The sequence below is a fragment of the Mustelus asterias genome, chromosome 8 (assembly GCF_964213995.1).
Source record: "Mustelus asterias chromosome 8, sMusAst1.hap1.1, whole genome shotgun sequence".
In the NCBI taxonomy this organism is placed as follows: Eukaryota; Metazoa; Chordata; class Chondrichthyes; order Carcharhiniformes; family Triakidae; genus Mustelus; species Mustelus asterias.
In genome coordinates, this window is record NC_135808.1 from 49775803 (window position 1) to 49791484 (window position 15682).

The 15682-nt window shown below is 43.4% G+C and overlaps 1 protein-coding gene across 1 annotated transcript in view; it reads left to right on the forward strand.

Moving 5' to 3' along the window:
- Positions 1-15682, forward strand: part of LOC144497728 (rab GTPase-activating protein 1-like) — a 421278-nt gene that overhangs the window by 57417 nt on the left and 348179 nt on the right. Inside the window, exon 4 of the mRNA XM_078219169.1 lies at positions 2271-2478. Within this exon, the coding sequence (XP_078075295.1) occupies positions 2271-2478 (208 nt within the window). The remainder of the gene's footprint in view (positions 1-2270; positions 2479-15682) is intronic.

A 15682-nucleotide genomic window follows, 5' to 3' on the forward strand; every position in this document is an offset into this window, starting at 1 on the left:
CAAACGCTTTAATTGCCTTTGTTCAGCAGAAAGGCATTCAACAAAGTGCCACACAAAAGGCTGCTGCATAATGTAAAGGTGCATGGCGTTATGGGTAATGTATTAGTATGGATAGAGGATTGGTTAACTAACAGAAAGCAAAGAGTGGGGGTAAATGGGTGTTTTTCTGGTTGGTGATCAGTGACTAGTGGTGTGCCTCAGGGATCAGTGTTGGGACCGCAATTGTTTACAATTTACACAGACGATTTGGAGTTGGGGACCAAATGTATATGTCAAAGTTTGCAGATGACACAAAGATGAGTGGTAGAGCAAAGTGCAGAGGACACAAAATCTGCAAAATGATATAGATAGTTTAAGTGAGTGAAAAAGGGTCTGGCAGATGGAGTACAATGTTGGTAAATGTGAGGTCATCCATTTTGGTAGGAATAACAGCAAAATGAACTATTACTTAAATAGTAAAAAATTGCAGCATGCTGCTGTGCAGAGGGACCTGGGTGTCTGTGCATGAATCGCAAGAAGTTGGTTTTGCAGGTGCCGCAGGTAATTAAGAAGACAAATGGAATTTTGTCCTTCGTTGCCAGAGGGGTGGAATTTAAAAACAGGGAGGTTATGTTGCAGCTGTATAAGGTGCTGGTGAGGCCACACCTAGAGTACTGTGTACAGTTTTGGTCTCCTTACTTGAGAAAGGATATACTGGCACTGGAGGGGGTGCAGAGGAGATTCATTAGGTTGATTCCGGAGTTGAGAGGGTTGGCTTATGAGGAGTGACTGAGTAGACTGGGACTATACTCATTGGAATTCAGAAGAATGAGGGGGGATCTTATAGAAAGATAGAAGCAGGGAGGTTGTTTCCACTGACGGGTGAAATGAGAACTAGGGGGGCATAGCTTCAAAATAAGGGGGAGCAGATTTAGGACTGAGTTGATGAGGAACTTCTTCACCCAAAGTGTTGTGAATCTGTGGAATTCCCTGCCCAGTGAAGCAGTTGAGGCTGCCTCATTGAATGTTTTTAAGACAAAGATAGATTTTTGAACAGTAAAGGAATTAAGGGTTATGGTGAGCGGGCAGGGAAGTGAAACTGAGTTCACAACGAGATCAGTCATGATCTTATTGAATGGCAGAGCAGGCTCGAGGGGCCAAATGGCCTGCTCCTGCTTCTAGTTCTTATGTTTTTATGTCCTTAAAAGTCCAGTTTAAAAATAAGGAATTGTAATAAAGATGAAGTTTAAAATATAGACAGGATTGGGTTCCTGTTCCCTGTCAGAGGAAGCCAATGTAGGTCAAAGAAAGTTAACTTTATATTTAAGGTATTTTTCCATTTACTGCTAAGCATTTTTCATATAATGTGCTCCCAACCTGCAATCCACTCAGCCCTTGCATGGATTGGAATTAGTTGATATTAGGAATGTATTAATGCTGCAAGGTAAGGCATGCCCTTGTTTATTGCACGAATTGGACCATGTGAAAGATGTCTTAATGTTGTTACATCTTGATGTCACAAAATATCTCAAAGGGAGGTCATTGCTTGATGTATATTTTCTCAGAACATGTGTCCAAGCCCCAGTCTGCCCTTCTTTAAAGCCAGGCACACTTACTAATTAGTTAATTCCTTTGCTCATATCTGCAGTGTATTGGAGGGTATGCTCCCAAAATGTAAAAATCCCTCTGTTCCTTAAAGTTTATTTATTAGTCACAAATGCGCTTACATTAACACTGCAATGAAGTTACTATGAAAAATCCCCTAATCGCCACACCCTAGCACCTGTTTGGGTACACAGAGAGAATTTAACATGGCCAATCCACCCGCACATCTTTGGACTGTGGGAGGAAACCGGAATACCCGGAGGAAACTCACGCAGGCACGGGGAGAATGTGCAAACTCCACACGGACAGTGACCCAAGCCGGGAATCGCACCCGGGTCCCTGGCACTGAGCAGCAGCAATGCTAACCACCGTGCCACCTGATAAGATTATGTTGTTGCCAACTGTATTTTTAGGTGCTTTCGATTTAAAGCCCATGCACAAATGGACTGAGGCACCGCTGAGACTTGAACTCAGGATCTGCTGTTTACTAGGCATGCAAATTTACTGACTAAGCCATGGCATTAACATCTTTATAGAGATGCTGAGTGACCTGAGGCTGGTGTGTGTTCCCAGTAATTTTAGTTCTTATTTCTGGAAAAAGCATGCAGGCCAGGAATTAGTTGTTGTCTGTGTGATGCCATTTGTCCCTTTTGCAAACAGTATTAATCCAGATGTATTTTCAACAGAGCTCCCTGCACCAAAAGCTGTATCACCCACTGCCGCAGAAGAGGAGAGTGTGCTGTTCAACAAGTTAACCTATCTGGGCTGCACTAAAGTGACCTCTCCACGCAATGAAGCAGAGGCTCTTCGTGCCATGGCCAACCTTCGTGCCAACTGCCAAGTTCCTATTCATGTTACCCTCTATGTGCCTAATGTAGCAGATGGATCTGTAAGGTAGGCTGGGCATTGAGTTCAGTTAACATTTGTTATTTTTCAAACTTCACCAGTGAGCTGGTGTTAACTGTAAATAGTGGGAATAGTTATCATTAGTTTAACAAAATTCCCAAGATGGCATACAAAAATTCCTCTTGTACTCAAGCTGAATGATGTCTCTCTCGGGAGATGGTATTTTTTTTGGTGTTTGACAGTGTGTTAGCATCAATTGTTCCCACAAAGATCATTTCCTTCTGTGTACCTTCACTGACATTTTCCAATTTGATATATCAAAGTTTTCAGAAGACTGTCAGTTCTGTTGACTTGTGGCCTAGTTTACCTTGTATTCAGAGGGTGGCACAGTGGTTAGCACTGCTACCTCACAATGCCAGGGACCTGTGTTTAGTTCCGGCCTTCAATGACTCTATGTGGAGTTTGCACGTTCTCCCCGTGTCTCCGTGGGTTTCCTCCCACAGTCCAAAGATGTGCAGTTTAGGTGGATTGTCCGTGCTAAATTGCCCATTAGTGTCCAAAGATGTATAGGTTAGATGGATTAGCCACGGTAAAGGTGGGATTACAGGGATAAGACAGGGAGATGGGCATGGGTAAGATGCTCTTTTAGAGAGTCTGTTCAAACTCGTTGGGCTGAATGGCCTCCTTCTGCACTGTAGGGATTCTGTTTCTCAGTGACCAAACTCACTTTGTCAATAGGACTGTTGTGATCAGTCGAGGTTGGGTACAGAACTAGTTTTTAGAAGTGAATCAGTGCAACCATGACCCTGCATTCACCTGATAATGTGGAATATTGCACAGATCTGGTTCAGCCACAAAAAAAGAGAATACATCGAATTGCTGCCTTAACAGGTTCAGTTGGCTCCAGTCATCAATAAATAATGGAAAGAGTTATAGTTAGTATCCTCACTGCTCCTGCTCACCATTTATATGTTCATTGATGCTCAGTTTGGATAACATTAGAAGCACTTGACCCTGGCCTTGATCCAAACATCCATGCAAGAGTGCAATGCAAGAGGAGATGTGAGAGTTGCTGCCTTTGATATCAAAGTGGCATTTAGCCGAAGGTGGGACCAAGGAACTTGCACAAATCTGAGGTCAGCGAAGATTAAAGTGAACACACCGCATTGGCTGGAGTCTACCTGATACAAAGGAAAAGGCTGCGGCTATGAGTTATCTCACACTTCAGTGGTATAATAAGCATAATCTATGATTCGCTGCAACAATTTGCCAAGCTTATTTCCAACTGCATCTTTTTGCCTTGTGTCCTATACTGCTGAGAAGGACAAGGTATCCTTGGAACAGCAGTCACCTCCAAACTTCCCTCTAAACCTCATACCATCCTGACTTAAACAGTGTTCCTTTGTCGCTGTTGGGTCAATATCCTGGGATTGTCTCCCTTCAGTACAAGGACTGCAGTAGTTCAGCAAGGCGGCTCACCACCACTTTCTCAATAACTGCAAATGGGTAATTAATGTGACTTTGCAAAAATCAGTCACAACTTGAGCACAAGTTTAAAGAAACAGCATGTTAGCCCATTGGGTCAGTGAGTTCCCTACGTTAATCAGTTTTATTTGTTTACCCGGCTGCTCTTCCATTGGATTCTCATTTTTATTATACTATTATTCCACCTGAATTTTTGTTTCCTTAGTTATTTTTACTTTTATTTCTGGTTCTGTTAATAGCCAAATTAATGATGTTATAGCTCTCAACAATAGGCACTCCCATTTCAGAAAACCTACTAATGAAGATTTGGTTGGGTGTTTGAGGATAATTGAAGAATATCCTGTTTTTTGTTGTTATTGACTACCCTCTTCTCCATTCTATGGTATTTTACACACTGGTGCTGGTATGCCCAAGCCCTTATCTTTCAGGATTTGATGGCATGGTGGCACAGTGGTTAGCACTTCTGCCTCACAGTGCCAGGGACCTGGGTTCAATTCTGGCCTTGGGTGACTGTGTGGAGTTTGCATGTTTTCTTCGTGTCTGCATGGGTTTCCTCCAGGTGCTCCAGTTTCCTCCCACATTCCAAAGATGTGCAGATTAGGTGGATTGGCCATGGTAAATTGTCTCTTAGTATTAGGTGAATTAGCAGTGTATATACGTGGGTTTATGGTGGGGGATAGGGCCTGGGTGGGATTGTTGAGGGTGCAAAATCAATAGGCTGGATGGTTTCCTTCTGCACTGTAGGGATTCTATGAAATGCTGCTTTTTTAACTGGATGCATGAGAATGACACCCTTGATTTTTATTGTTCCCATTTCCTCACTGCCATCTGAAAGCAACTAACCATCACCTGTTACCTTTTCCAGCGTTACATCTGTGGCCAAAAATGCACCTCATTACTGTCCACTTCAAATCTGTAGCACCTACTCCAAGTACTATCTTGCGTAGAATTCCATAGAATCCCTACAATGCAGAATGAGGACATTCAACCCATTGAGTCCGCACCAACTCTCCGACAGAGCATCTTACCCAGACCCCATTCCCATCTTATCTCTGTAACCCCATGCATTTACCCTGATAGTCTCCCTAACCTAATTGCATTAGATTTACAGCATACAAGCAGGCCATTCAGTCCAACTGGTTTGCAGCAGGATTAATGCTTCATAGGAGCCACTTCCTATCTCTCTTCATCTTACCCTATTAGCATATCCTCCTATTCCTTCCTCCCTCATGCTATTTTCTTCAACTACTCCACTTGGTAACAAATTTCACATTCTAACCACTGTCTAGACAGATTTATTGGTGACTACCTTATACATTTGGCTCCTAATTTTGGTCTCCTAAGCGATTCTTTGAATTAAGAATTACGTTACATAGAGTGCAATGAACAAGCACTGAAACAAGTGCTATTTGAGAAATTACTACCCATTACCACCTCTAGTTAAGGATCAGTTTAGTCTATTGAGAAGATATGGTTGTGTCATATATGATTTCTTCACATTGGTCAGTTTTACAGACTTTGAGAAAGTGAGCTACATAACACATTAGTCTGTGAAATTGTTTGTCCTCTATTTACTGTTACGATCTCCATAGGGACTGTTAGTTTCCTTGTTGCCAATAAAAAGGACTTGCATGACTTGGATTTCTCATTTTAAGACTTTTACTGTAACAAGAATACTAAAAATAACATTGACTAATATTATAACACTATTTGGTATGAAACTTATACTTTAAACTACAGAAAAAAATGTTCCCCATTAACTTCTACTACAACTAAAAATCCCACGCTACAAATTACTTTGTCTCTGAAGTAGACATTCTATTCTGTTGAAACCAGTCCATAGTAATTCTTACCTTCCAAGGGTTTGCTTCCATTCCATTCCTTTCCTTTCCCAGCATGATAACCTTTAACCCCAGAACTAGCTTTCACAGTGAGGGATGAATTGGAGATTCCTCCCATTAGGCAAATCTTGCAGTCTTTTTAAAAGCGTGAGCTCCTACCTCCATTTCTTTGCGGTGAACTATACAGACTTGCTGCTCTATTTCTTTTCCACTCCCCCCAACCCCTCCACTTCTCTCTCTATCTCTCTTTCTTGCTGTCTCTCTCCTGGATCCTGGCAGGGTGACCTGTCTGTGGAATTCAGGGATATATTTTAGGTAAGCCTTGTAAGTTGATCCTACATTGGCTTTCTCTGCACCGTTTCATCCCTACAAGCAACGTGAATCACGTGGGTCTCATACCCAGCTAGAAATGCTGATTAAATATCCTTTTGACCCCAACCTCATTCTGTCTTGAAATTAAGTTGACAATTAAAGTTCAAAACCTGACATTCTTGACACTTTCCTGAAACTTTGGAGACTCAGTCTATCCACTGTCAGCATAGATGCTCCTGTCACTGTCCACAAATAGACCTTGCACGTCTTTTCCAGTGAAACAACCTGGGTCACCTGTTGTTAATTTGTGTTGAGACTTCCTTGTGCATTTCTCTTTTTTTCCAAACTTCAGAAAAGAGATGTGGGAATTACACTACATTATTCATGTAAACCAGGCCCTATGAACAACTGTTCTACCTGCATAAGTGTAAAGATTGGAGTTGAATCCATGGTCGTGTGCTCCCTCTGATAGCTGCCCCTTGCTGGCTAAGCCAAATTGTGCAATCAGTCTTATTGTGTCTTCGTTGTGTTTCTTCAACTCCTTAATGTGAAGTATTATTGGTGAACTACGCAGTTGTGTGTGCTGTGTGAAATGAGACTGGAATAGGTAAAGTAAACTCTACTATCAGCAGCATGTAGTGAGACTTCTGAAACAGAAGCAGAATGCAAACCAACTACAGGACCTTCATGTTAAATGCTGCAATTAGGTATTTTATACTTGTATTCATAAAACACCTCGTGATGTAACCTTAGTTTTTTCCCTACCATACCTGTATTAACTGCTGATTGTGCGTTTGTGCCTAAAGACAATTAATATGTTTGGAGTCTGTTTACTCATGGGAATAAGGCCTTGCATCTCCTTCCCAATCCCATCCAAGATTTAATACTTGGGATCAGTACAATTGATTTTTATATCTGCGTCATAAGCAACTTGCACCTTTTGAGTGTTGATGGTAGGATAGGACCCTCTGCGTGGTGAGACACCTTACCGTGGTGCAGGGGTTAAGGATTTCTTTTGGAATCTTTCGAAGAGCTCACCTTATTGTTTCTGTCTGGAGTGGAGATATGACCCTGCTGCTGAGTAACACTTGTAGTGTGCATTTGAAATGCCTGGGCATTAGAAATCATGTTTCAATCTTGCCAGCAGCTGTCCACACTGAACTCTGTTCTTTACCTTTCAAATGTGTTTAGTTAAATATCCCCTGACTGCGCAAGCTGCCAAAGCATTCTCTCTTTTAAAAAGTCCAGTCTCCTTTGACCATATCAAGAACATTTCTTAGTTCAAAAGGTGGCAGATTTGTTTTGACCCTGACGTACAATCTCAAAGGTGCCTATCTCCTCTGTTTAAAATAACTAAATGTATTTAACTGGTTAATATTAGACCTGTAACATTGACCCACCTTCAGCAAATGCTTTTTTGACTGCCGCAGCCTTTTGTCACAAACATTAACATTCACTATGAATGCCTGAAATCATTCTATTTGCTCTGTGTTGCTGCCTTAAGACTTCCATTATGGAAATGCAGCCCCTCGTTTGGATCTCTGTAAGCAGTTACATTCCAGGATCTGCACTAAAATCCTATAGCATAGACAGGGGCCATTGGGCTCAACGTGCATTTGCCAGCTTCTGAAAGAGTGATCCCAGTTTAGTTCCATCAAATGACAGCTCTACAAATCCATGTCCAATTTTTCAAAATGTCTATGGAACTGATTCTGCCACACTTTGAGGTGGTGTTTTTCAGCTCTTAACCCTCTGAAGAAATGTTTCCTCACTTCTGCTATAGTGCTTTTGACAATTATTTCAAACCCATGTCCTCTGGATACTGACCCACTTGCCACAGGAATCAGTTTCTCCTGACTATCAATGTACCTTAATTAGCACTTTGGTAAACCTTCTCAGCTCTAAGAACAATCCCAGCTCCTGCAATCTCATCCTAATTAACCTTCTCTGTGCTCTTTCCAGGCTGTGCTATTTCCACTTGTGGCAATCTCAATCCTTGCCCACCTTGTACTGTCACATTTCTCTGCTGCAGCCAGCCTTGGCTTTGAAAATCTGAATTTTCCGCGGCTTTTACATTGATAATAGAATCAGGCACGGCTTGTCAATGAAACTTCGGCGTGTTGCTATTCATTAAATGTGTATACAATTCGGCTGGTGTTGGCCAATGGGACTGCACTCAATGTACTTGGTATTTTTTATACCAAGCACAGAAAGTTTGTTACAACCCTTAGATCTTTGTGATTGTCCAGCCTTTTGTGATCTCCAAATCCCTTCACTCTGTCATCGGCAGCTGGCCCTCAGCCACCCAGGCATCAGTCCAATTTCCTCCCAAACTTATCTGCTCTCTCACCCACTTGATCCCCCACTCTCGCCTCTCCATCTCTCTCTTGCACATGCTTGCTCTCTCTCTCTCTCTTCCCCCTCACGCCCTCTCACTCTCTCTTCCCTGTCTCTCCCTTTTCCTCCACGCGCTCCTCCACCCTCTTCTTCTCTTCACACCCCCGCACCACCTCTTCCCGAAGGTCCCCTCCCTCCCTCCCCACCCGGAATTCTCTCCTCCCTCCTCTCCCTGGGGGTTCCCCCGCTCCCTCCTCTCCCTGGGGGTTCCCCCGCTCCCTCCTCTCCACGGGGGTACCCCCCGCTCCCTCCTCTCCACGGGGGTACCCCCCGCTCCCTCCTCTCCACGGGGGTTCCTCCCGCTCCCTCCTCTCCCAGGGGGTTCCCCCCCGCTCCCTCTTCTCCCAGGGGGTTCCCCCCCGCTCCCTCTTCTCCCTGGGGGTTCCCCCGCCCTCTCCCCCCCCCCTTCCCCGGGGCTTCCCCCCACCCCCTCCTCTCCCCGGGGGTTCCTCCATGCTCTCCCTGGGTGTTCCCCCGTGCCCCCATCCTCTCCCCGGGGGTTCCCCCCACCCCCCTCCTCTCCCTGGGGGTTCCCCTCGCCCCCCCCCCCTCTCCCCGGGGGTTCCCCCTGCCCTCCTCCTCCTGGAGGTCATCCTCCCCTCCTCTTTCCCCCCCCACCCCCCCATTCTCCTCGGAGGTTCGTGGGTGGGTGGGTGTGGCACCTCTCTCCCCATAGGGTGGGCCCCTCTCCCCCGCCAGCACTCTCTCTCAAATTCTCCCCTCCCTCCTTCCCTTTGATTAACTGGTTTAATTATCTCTCTGTAAGGTTGTGGTGTTAGCAGTTGTCTGATAGAACATACCAAGGCATTTTGCAGAGATGTTAAGTTGTGAAGATGCTACATAAATGCAAATTATTGTTGGGGAGAATGGACTGGAGGATGACAGCAGCCAGTGACTGGATTCAGCTTGTCCAGCATACACTATTTCTCTTGCTATCATTCTTTATATTTTATTGTCAAACCACAGAGGTGTGGGGAGCGAGCTTGGGGAACGCTTTATAAATATTCAAAGTACAAGATCCCCTGTTTTGAATTAATAGTCAGGAAAGGTTGGTCATTTTTCTGAGCAATCAAGGAACAGACTTGCAGTTACAAAGCAGTTCTGTCATCCTCAGGATGTCTACAAGTGCTCCACAATCAAAAAATTACTTTTGAAATGCAGTGACTGTTTCGTAGACAAAAGTGGTAATCAATGTTTCGGAGCAAAGTCCCACGACAACAAATAAGATAAATAAACAGTTAGCCTGGTGTTTGTTGAGGGGGAGATGTTTCCCAGGGCATTGGGAAAAATTCCTGCTTTTTTTGTGTCATCTTTGGACCTTAAATGTTTACCAGATCAAGTGTAACTTCTCACCTGCCAATGCAACACTCCCTCAGCAGAGTACACTGAAGTGTCGGTGATTATGTGGTTCGACTCTGAGGCAAGAGTGTTACTAACACAGCCAAACAGGCTTTAAGGACACGGTCAACATTTACCCAGTAAACAGAGTAAAACAAATATTATGACCTGCGTTGGATGGATAATGGCTGTTGTCAGGAAAAACTGTGTTCCACCTACTAACTAGGTAAATTGCTAAATATATAGTGATTGGCGCTTCGAATTGTGCAGGAATGTTCAGAGAGTTTTGTAATGTTAGACTGTGGTTTTTAGCTCTCTGATAATTTTGTGCATTATTCTGTAAACTGTGTGCAGAAATTTGGCGACATTATGTTTTTACCTGTTAAAAATAACTAATTATTTGAAAAAATACTGAGGCGTACTTGTTGACTTCCTTATTAAAAATTGCAGTTCAATGGTTTATACTCCACCGATTTAAGCATTTGTGATGCTCAGACTTTTTAAACTCACCTTCTGCCATTTCCCTCAAATCTAGCATCCAGGCAGTGTTGTTTTTGAAGTAATGGTCAGTAGACTTTGAAGGACTACATGACCTTTTTTAAGTTTTCTGCAGATTAGCTCGCTTGCTCTGTTCTCGAAATGATTTTCATTGTTGCCAGTTGTAGGGCATCCCCTTCTCAAGCTTTGGCAGCATGGTTCAAATCCACACTTTTGCATGCTGTTTTATTTTCCTATTCACTATCTGTAAGATAGCATATCTGAATTCCTTGGATCTGTCTGGCGATGTGAGCTCCACAAGTTCGACTAGTAATTATGCCTCTTTGTATAGTTGTAGAGTTGTTTTGTTTAAACTATGGAGTATGGATGCAATGCTGTTATTTTTGCAAGTGAGATTGCAGCAAAAAATTTAGTCTGCGATCCCTGTCCACAGAAATGGAGAGAAAGATTGATAAACTGGTGTAATGATAAAAAAGGTCAAACCATGGTTAATGGTTGAGAATGGTTTTCCATATGTCTTTATATATTGAATTTTTTTTACCCATTCCAAACTCTAGTACTCTCTCACAGTCGGTGCATCACATTTAGCTGAATTAAGTGAGACAGTTGAAGGTATGTTACTCACCATCTTTGGTCATATGCAACACATTATAGGAAATTTTCCACAAATTGTGTTTTTGGTAAAACTCAACTCCTTGACCTCTGCTTACCAGTTGATTCTTCTCTACCATCTCTCCTCTGCTGTCCATCTTTCTGCTGCTGTGGTCACTTAGCTCCATTTGCACATATCCCAGCAACTTTCCTCTTTGAGAGAATTCATGGCTATGCCTAAATGGGTAACTGTGATATGCCTCCGACATCATATCTGAAAAAATCATATTTTTCACCAAATGCTTACCTCCCAGTGCTATTCATGTATGTGCATCAATGTTCGCAAGTTTGTGGATAAAACCCAACTCTTTCTGTCTCTCTCTCTCTGTCTTCACCATCGACACCCAAGGCTGTTACTATCTTTTTATCCAGCTTGAAGACTTGGGCTGAGTAGTTTGCTTCCACAAGACCCATTACTTTTGGGACAGCACCTACTTCCCTCAACATTGCACTAGGTCTGGTGTTTGTACCCTGAGAACTGGTCAGAAGCCAAGATTGTTCAACCATTTTGTCTTCATGCACATAGTGCTTTTCTCCCTCAATTATCATTTTTTCTTCATGTCGAGGATTGAATTCTTGAGCACTCTTACCTCGCTTCCTTCACCGTTTCCAATGAATCCTAAAATTGCAGCTCCTGTTCTCTTGTACAGTGGATTGTACATTCCAATTGTCTCCATTCATTCCTAAGTCTACTGCTTCTCTGTATCTCAACATATTAATTTAGAGTTCCTTATGTTTGAGTGGTTTCCTATAGCAATGTGTTTTAATTAAAGTTTTAATGTTTATTTATTAGTGTCACAAGTAGGCTTACATTAACACTGCAATGAAGTTACTGTAAAAATGTGCACCTCTGCAACATGACTGCTTGACCTTTGCTGCTTTTCCTGTTCTGTTCTTGGCTAATCCTTCACTCACAACATGCCTGTCTTCTGACACTACCTCCCTAAGTTATATCTTGCTTCTGTCTCCCTTTGAAGATCTGTATCTTCAGCTGGAAAAAAGACTTGGGCTCATATGAAATCTTACATATTCTCAGGATGTCCCACACTTACTTTGAATTATTCACTGTTGTAATGTGGAAATCTAGCAGCCAATTTGCACACATCAAGCTTCCACAAACTGAAGTGAGATGAAAGATCGGTTAGCTGTATCTGGTAGTGATTGTGAGGGATACGTGGTTCCCGCCAAACCCAGAGAAATCTACTGCTGCTCTTCAGATAGCATAGAGTTTTTCAACTGAGAAGTTGGATAGGGCCTTGGTTTAACATCTTGTACAACATTGGCAAGTACCAGTCTAGATAATCAAGTTCTGGGTTGGAGCTTCTTGAATCACCTGGCATCATCGTCGTCTCAAAGATAGGGCTGGCACTTTGCACCTTTCCCAACTTGTTTAGGCACATTTCTCTTGGCAGTGTTTCATGGCCTCTCTTCTGTTCATTGCTAAGTGTCCTAGGAAGGTCTGATGAAAGGCCATCAATGTGAAAGAATGCTTCTCACTTTGCACAGAGACTGCCTGGCCTGTTGAGTATTTCGGGAATGTTCTGTTTCTATTAAAGACTGTTGGTGTTTTGGATGGGAAGAGAAGGTCGATTTATGTTAACCTTTGACAGGTTGTTGTTTCTGATTTGCTTGTTGGGTCATATGTCTGGATTACTTTGTTTAGAGAATGAAGCAAGCGGTAACGCTGGTTTAAATTTACTTAATTCTCTTTGAGGAGGTATGATCAAGTTGTACATCAAGAGCCATTTATTTTCAGTTTAGTAAGTCCCTCAAGAATCTAATTAATGTTTCTATTCTAGAAATAATAATTTTCAGGGAATATGTAAAAGCAATCCACTGGGAATTTGTATTATGAAGGAACAGTGATATTGTTCCAAGTCAGAATGATGAGTGGCTTGGAGGGGAACCTACAGGTGGTGGTGTTCCCATGCATCTGCTACCCTTGTCCTTTCAGGTTGTGGATTTGGAATGTGTTGTTGAAGGAGCCTTGGTAAGTTATTCAGTGCATCTTGGAAATGGTACAGCTTGTATATGGTTGGCTTGGATTAATAGATTTTCATAGAATTATACAGCACAGGAAGAGGCCATTCAGCCTGGAACCTGTCCTTTGAAAGAGCTATTCAGTGAGATCTCCAACTGAATGGTCCTGGTAGAGCCCCAATTGGTAGGTAGGTTATTAGTAAGTACTTCCTGATAGCACTCTGGTGACTTTCCAGTACTTCGCTATTGATTGAGAGTAGACTCAGAGTAGGGTTTAATTAGGTTGATTGTCATGTGGGTGGGTAGGACTTGGTTTACAGATGGAAAAAGCAGGCAGTTGCAGATTGAATTTGAAAAGGTGCTGTAGCTCTATTTCCACTCTCTCCTTTTCTGGAAATTGAAGTCTGGAATCTGCTAGAAAATGGTATCTTTCTCCAGAGGCCTGCAAAAAACAAGAGGTGTTTTCTTCCCCTTATTGGATGTCTGCTGTGTAAAGACGGGTTTTCCTCTGGAGGCTGCTGTCTGAGAGTTAGAAGATGGGTGTCTCTCTCTATCTCTGTCCAGAAGGGTTAAAAGGCTGGAGGAACAGGAATTCACATAAGTCTGGCAGTAATTGGCCAGATTGAGTTTGTCTGTTTTCTGAGCAGGGCACAACCTGGGCAATTTTCCACAATGCTGATCAGTTTCATGGTTAGAGACACAAGTAGTTGTAGCATGTGACTTCAACACAGCAGTTGTGGTGTCGTCAGGGGCTCACAACCTTTTTTGTATCGAGTGTGCCATTTCTCGATGACATGAGAGTAAATCAAATTGGCTGAAGATTAGAATCTGAGATTGTGGGGCCCTCAGGAAGAGGCTGAGATGGATCAGCCACTCGGCACTTCTGGCAGAAGTTCGTTGTGAATGCTTTCGCGTTGTCTTTTTATGCTTGTGTTGGATCTCTGTCAATGTTCAACATGGGGATCATGTGTTAGGGACCAGCTGAGAAACTCCAAGATATATTATGAAGTTAGCTTAGACCCCAACTATTTTTTTTTTGATTTTGAATTAAGTGTGAACATAAACTGTCTCGCTCCGGGTGTGATTTTGTTGACCCACTAGGCACGTTTTATTAAAACAAACTTTATTTAACAACACAATTAAAATATAACAAAAAAGAATAATATAAATTTGACCAATTGAATACTTAAACATGCTAAATATAATTCTTAACTGCTAGCTATTTCTATTAGTTGCAATTTAAGCAATATTCATCATAGACGTAAATTCCTCTTCAGTATCAGTTAGCAAGAAACAGATGTGTGAATTCCTATTCCTCCAGCCTATTAACCCTTGTGGACACAGAAACAGAGAGACACCCGTCTTCTGACTCTCAGACAGCAGCCTCCAGAGGAAAACCTGTCTTCACACAGCAGACATGCAGTGAGAGAAGGGGAGAAAGCACCTCTTGTCTTTTGCAGATCTTTGGAGAAACACACCCATTTTCTAGCAGGTTCCAGACTTCAATTTCCAGAAAAGGGGAGAGGAAAAAGAGCTACTGCTCCTTTTCAAATTCAATCTGCAACTGCCTCCTTCTTTTCCCTCTGTAAGCCGAGCCCCACACGCGCTCGCGACACGCGCTCGCGACACGCGCTCGCGACACGCGCTCGCGACACGCGCTCGCGACACGCGCTCGCGACACGCGCTCGCGACACGCGCTCGCGACACGCGCTCGCGACACGCGCTCGCGACACGCGCTCGCGACACGCGCTCGCGACACGCGCTCGCGACACGCGCTCGCGACACGCGCTCGCGACACACACCCTAATTAAACCCTACCCTGAAATCCCAGGAAACAATTTAAGTGTAACAATACATTAGCCTAGATTAAAACAAACACTCCAATAATTAGGAGCAATTAACCTTCTGCAGTATCAGTAGGTGGGCTATCCCACACATTTACCCTGCCAATCCCTCTAACCTGCACATCCCATGACACTAAGGGGCAATTTAGCATGGCCAATGCACTTAAACCACACATCTTTGGACTGTGGGAGAAAACTCATGTAGACACGGGGAGAATGTGCAAATTCCACACAGACAGTGACCCAAGCTGGGAATCGAACCAAGGTCCCTGGAGCTGTGAGGCTGCAGTGCTTGCCACTGTGCCACCGTGCCGTCCAAAGTGCGGAGCTAACTACGTAAGCCTTTCAAAGCGTCATTGAAGGGCAGTTGAGCCAAATAGCCGCCGCCTCTGCTGCTTGAAAACCTGTTGCAACAGGTCAACCATTCACAAATGGACAATCAGCTGATTGTGGGATCACCTAGCTCTGGCTGTAACACGCTGCTTCCGTTGTTTCATGTGCATGTTGACACGTGTTCTAGTGTCATCAGGTTGGCACCTCATTCTGAGATATGCCTCGTTCTGTTCCTGGCATGCTTTCCTGCACCCTTCATTGAACTAGGTCGCCTAGTTTGATGGTAATTATTGGAGGACTAGGTTGGACCATGAAGTTACAGATCATGTGGAATATAATTCTGTTGCTGCTAGTGGCTCACAGAATCTTATGGATGCCCAGTTTTGAGCTGCTGGATCTGATCTGAGTCTATCTCATTCAGCACAGTGGCAGTGTCATTCAATACGATAGAGGGTGTCCTTCTCTTGAAGTTGGGTCTGGATCTCCACAATGATTGTGTAGTGATCACTCCTACTGATATTGTTGTGGACTGATGCATCTATGCCAGGTAAACTAGTGAGACAGAGTGAAGTA